Below are 5190 nucleotides of genomic sequence, written 5' to 3'. Positions count from 1 at the left end.
GAAGGTGAGGTGAAATGAGGTCATAGTTTCTTTGGTCAAATTTTTCAAGAACTTTTTTTTAATACAAGGGAACAAAAGGGTAAGATGATAGGTAGAGGATATTGAGTCAAGGGATATTGTTACTATAGAAAATTCTAAAGTACGTTGTATTCCTATATGAATAATTCAGCGAGATCTTAAAATATTGATAATGGGGACCATTGAGCAAGAGACATTCTGGAGAAGAGGGAGACTTGTCTCTATAGCAGCAGAGGAGGAGATGGCCTAAAACTATAGTTAGGACAGTTCTTCCATTGTAAAAGGAAAGAAGATAAAGATATGAATAAGGATTTTCACAGATTGATGCATTTCTGGGAGGCATATGAAGTAGCTCTTGTCTGATTCCTTCTGTTTTCCTCATAATAGATGAGGTTGCATCATCAGTTGAGATTTTCTAGCATTTCAGCACAATCTTGCTCCCTGCAATGCTACTTCCCATATCAGAAGTGCTATAACACCAGAAATCACATTTCCCAGACATCCTCACCATCAAAGTTTGGGGATGTGTTATCAACGGGAAGCCCCCAGTGCTGGTAAGAAGAGCAGGAAGCAACAGGGTTTTTGAAAGGGCAAAATATAAGGTTGGGTTTCTGTAGCTACTGGGCCAGAGTAGTGCCTGTTTGTTCAGGGGGATAGTCATTTCCTAAAGTTATTGACTTCCAGGTAACGCAGCCTTCCCTTTTTAAACATTTCAGTCCTTCCAACAATTTTGCAGCCTATTTCCCTCTACAATCTCTATTTTTTTTAATTTTTTTAACGTTTATTTTTGAGAGACAGAGAGAGATAGAGCATGAGCGGAGAAGGGGCAGAGAGAGAGGAAGACACAGAATCCAAAGCAGGCTCCAGGCTCTGAGCTGTCAACAGAGAGCCCTATAGGGGCTTGAACCCACAAACCAGGAGATTATGACCTGAGCCGAAGCCAGACACCCAACTGACTGAGCCACCCAGGTGTCCTCCTCTACAATATCTCTTGATGCTTTAAGTATATAGAGTGGTAGCTTCTGTTTTATTACCTGAATCCTGACAGTTGCCACAGTGATGAAGTCTGAGGAAAAGAAGGTCTGAAATAGTCATTGAGAAGGGCAGTATACAATGCTATAAAACAAGCCTCTTACACTTGAAATAAGACAGAGTTGAAGAATATCAACTACTTAGCCCCTTTCTTTCTGCCCCTGCTATGATATGTGATTCATTAAGCAACTTCAGAAAATCACCAAGTGTCATGGAGCCTAATTTTGAAATCCCCAGTAAATGCTTTACTATTCCATAAAACACTAGCAACATATGTTTGCTCACCCAAAATCTGAGCCCTGTCAATGGCAGAATTTCTTAACTTATTAGACCATTTTACTTTTTAAGCAAAATAATTTTTATAGATTCTTAAATGTGCCATTCTATAACTTTTCTCATTGGTTGTATTTGTTTTGTGATCACTTTGAAAAAAATGAATTTCTTCTTCACATAACAGCCCTTAAATATTTTAGGATACCTATTATGAGAACTTTTTTTTTAATTCTTTACTATAAAATCCTTCCAGGTCTCTCCTTTTAGTCAATGGTACTAAGTCTACTCAATATCCTGTCTTCTGGCCCTAATCAGGTTGGTTAATACCCCCTCTTAAATCATGGCAGCTGGAATTGTGTAAGTACAGTATGAACAGCCTGGAAAAAATTGACAGAGTTGCTCCCTTACATCTAAGTTTACATCAGCATTTATTACAAACTTAACTGCACTGATAAATATATCTGTAACAATCAATTAATATAGCTAAGATTTTTTTGTTGGTTTTTTTTGACTATATAATCTCTATATTTATAAATTTAGTTTTTAGACATATTCAAGATTTACGTTGATCTGTAATTTCGCTTCATTGAATTTGGCTTCTTTTTAGACCTTTTCGTGGATTCTCCTTCAGTCATGCACCATATTCACCATACTACTGCATCTAATTACATCAATTGGCAGATTTTATCATCACAGCATTATTAGTTTCATCCAAATCAATGTCTAAAATATTTATGGATGATTACTCTAGGATTACATTGGAGACTTAAAATCTATGTACATTGTTTAAAATATGAATGCATTGTTTAGGACTATCAGAAGTAAGAGCAGATGCAGAATAGAAAACTTAAAAGATGGAGGCAAGTGGAGAAAAGTATGGGCTGAGGCCTATGATAGTAGTGAAGAACCACAAGAGTAGGGAAGGGCACTGTATTATTTGCTAGGGCTGCATAACAAAGACTACAGGCTGGGTGGCTTAAAGAACGGAAATTTATTTTCTCACAGTTTGGAGGCTGCAATTTCAAGATCAAGGTGCCAGCAGGGTTCATTCCCTGTAAGGCCTTTCTCCTCAGCTTGCAGATGGCCACCCTTTTGCTGCCTCTTCACATACTCTTTCCTTCATGTTTGTGCATCTCTGGTGTGTCCAAGTCTCTTCTTCTTGGAGGAATAGCAATAATTTTGGATTAGGACTCACCCTCATGGCAATCATATTAACTTAATTATCTCTTTATAGGCCCTCTATCCATACAATCACATTCTGAGATATGGGGTGAATGCTTCAACATATGAATTTTGAGGGAACACGATTTGGCCCACAGCAAGTAATTATACTGACAACAAAATATGAGACTAGAGAATTGCAGAAACAAAAGAAAGAAGGGAAGAGGGAAAGGAGTGGGGAGAAACATTGAGATTAGTAGTTTAAGCAAAAAGGCAGAGGTAGAAGAGTGATTAAGGACACTGAAAACATAAACTGACATCTGTTTAGTTTTATAATCTCTATGGCACAATACTTGAGCAGGCTTGCAACATTTCCAAGGCTAGAGAGCAACTCTGGTTATTCCTGTTTCATACCACTGCCCCAGAAAGGAGTCAGAAATTCTCTGCATTCTCCTATAAGCTTTAAGCTGTTCTAAAATTTTTCTGAATAAATGGTATTTTATAAGCATTATTAATTCCAGTACTCTCTTAAGATGCCAAAGCTCATCCTGTCCCTCCCTGTTGCCAAAAATGATCAAAAATGTCAGATTTTATCTGATTTGAAATTTCTTCAGTTTTGATACTATTTATGTTCTCTTCTTGAAATCTACTTCTCCACTGCCTTCCTCCACCCTATACACTCCAATTTCCCTTCCCGTCTTTTTTACTACTAACTCTCCATTTCTCCTGACACCTCTTAAAATTGAATCCTTGAGAGTTTCATCTTTAGGTCTCATTCCATTTGTATTAGTTTGCTGATTTGGCCTCATGTGCTTCCAAGGTTTCACCCTTCATTCCTTGTGTTACAGGCCCACAGAGTGCATGATTTTTCCTTAGGAGATCTCCAGTTAATTGCTCCAGTGTACTTAAAACTAAATATATTCAGAGTGAAACTCATTTTCTCTGTTACTTTCTTACTTATGTTCATACCTGCTATGCTTCCTGTGTTACTTTTTCTGGTTAATGAGTCTGTTATGTACTTAATGGCTCAGGTTAGGGGAGTCATTGGGTAAACATCATCCCAACGGTTGTCCACTCTCATTGCTATTAGAATAAAATTCAAATGACTTACTATGGTGTCACAAAGACACGTGCATGACTTGACCCTTCATCTCAGACATGATCTCCTATCACATTCCCCCTCTTTTACTGTGTTTTATGTACATGGGAATCTGCTTATCCTTAAGAAGATATGCCGGCGCCTCGGAGGCGGTAGGCAGCCTCACCACGAAGCTGAACATCTCTTTCCCAGCTACTGGCTGCCAGAAACTCATTGAAGTGGACGATGAACGCAAACTTCATACCTTTTATGAGAAGCGAATGGCCACAGAAGTTGCTGCTGATGCTTTAGGGGAAGAATGGAAGGGTTACGTGGTACGAATCAGTGGTGGCAATGACAAACAAGGCTTCCCCATGAAGCAGGGTGTCGACCCATGGCCGTGTCCGCCTACTGCTGAGTAAGGGGCATTCCTGCTACCGACCACGGAGGACTGGAGAAAGAAAGCGCAAATCTGCTCGGGGTTGCATTGTGGATGCCAATCTCAGTGTTCTCAACTTGGTCATTGTGAAAAAAGGGGAGAAGGATATTCCTGGACTCACTGATATTACTGTGCCTCGTCGCCTGGGGCCCAAGAGAGCTAGCAGAATCCGCAAGCTTTTCAATCTCTCAAAGGAAGATGATGTCCGCCAGTATGTTGTGAGAAAGCCCCTAAATAAAGAAGGTAAGAAACCTCGATCCAAAGCACCCAAGATACAGCGTCTTGTTACTCCACCTGTCCTCCAACACAAACGTCGGCGCATTGCTTTGAAGAAGCAGCGCACGAAGAAAAACAAGGAAGAGGCTGCAGAATATGCTAAGCTTTTGGCCAAGAGAATGAAGGAGGCCAAAGAAAAGCGCCAGGAACAGATTGCCAAGAGACGGAGGCTGTCTTCTCTGAGAGCTTCTACCTCAAAGTCTGAGTCCAGTCAAAAATGAGATTGTTATAAAAGGAACAAATAAATAAGATCAGACGTCAAAAAAAAAAAAAAAAAAAAAAAGATATGCCAAACTTTTCCCCATCTTAGGATATTTGATCTTCCCCTGACTATCACTCCACAAGATTTTCAGATGACTTATTTGTTCTTAACATTTGGATCTCAGCTCAAATGTCTCTCATTATCAAGATCTCTGTTCAAATGTAACCTTCTTAACCCACAATGTCATCACCATTTGTCACTCTCTGTCCTATTATCTGCTTTATTTTCTTTATAGCACTTATCACTTTGGAATATCAGGACTGGTCTGTCTTGCTTATTAAAATCTAATCTTGCATTTCCATTTTCACAATACTAAAGTAGCTCTTAATCATGTACAAAGTGATGTCTGAAATTTTTACCATAGTATATAAGCCCCTCATTATCCTGTCCTACCTCTCTCCATCTTGTTTATTTTATGTTAATTGCCATCCTTCCATATAGAAACCCCTTTCACTTTATGCTGCAGTTATTCACAATCAAGTTTACTGCATGCCTAATATCCAAAGTCTTCTGTTTACTCGACTTAAGCTTAATATTCTTATCCATAAATTGGGGACAAGGGAAGAAGTATGAGATGGAGGAAATTTTTTATTTCTAAATTTGCTCTGATAACGTAATAATATATGTAACGTGCTGTGTATACGGACTGTC

At 38.9% G+C, this 5190-nt stretch overlaps 1 protein-coding gene across 1 annotated transcript; it reads left to right on the top strand.

The window, feature by feature from the left end:
- Positions 1–3642: 3642 nt before the first annotated feature.
- LOC113600829 (40S ribosomal protein S6-like) lies at positions 3643–4571 on the top strand. Its single transcript, XM_053215828.1, is given in 2 exon segments — positions 3643–3950; positions 3952–4571. Coding segments are annotated over 2 exon segments (855 nt in total). The 3' UTR covers positions 4499–4571.
- Positions 4572–5190: the final 619 nt, after the last annotated feature.

The sequence above is a fragment of the Acinonyx jubatus genome, chromosome A1 (assembly GCF_027475565.1).
Source record: "Acinonyx jubatus isolate Ajub_Pintada_27869175 chromosome A1, VMU_Ajub_asm_v1.0, whole genome shotgun sequence".
In the NCBI taxonomy this organism is placed as follows: Eukaryota; Metazoa; Chordata; class Mammalia; order Carnivora; family Felidae; genus Acinonyx; species Acinonyx jubatus.
This window is presented reverse-complemented; position numbering and strand designations above follow the sequence as displayed.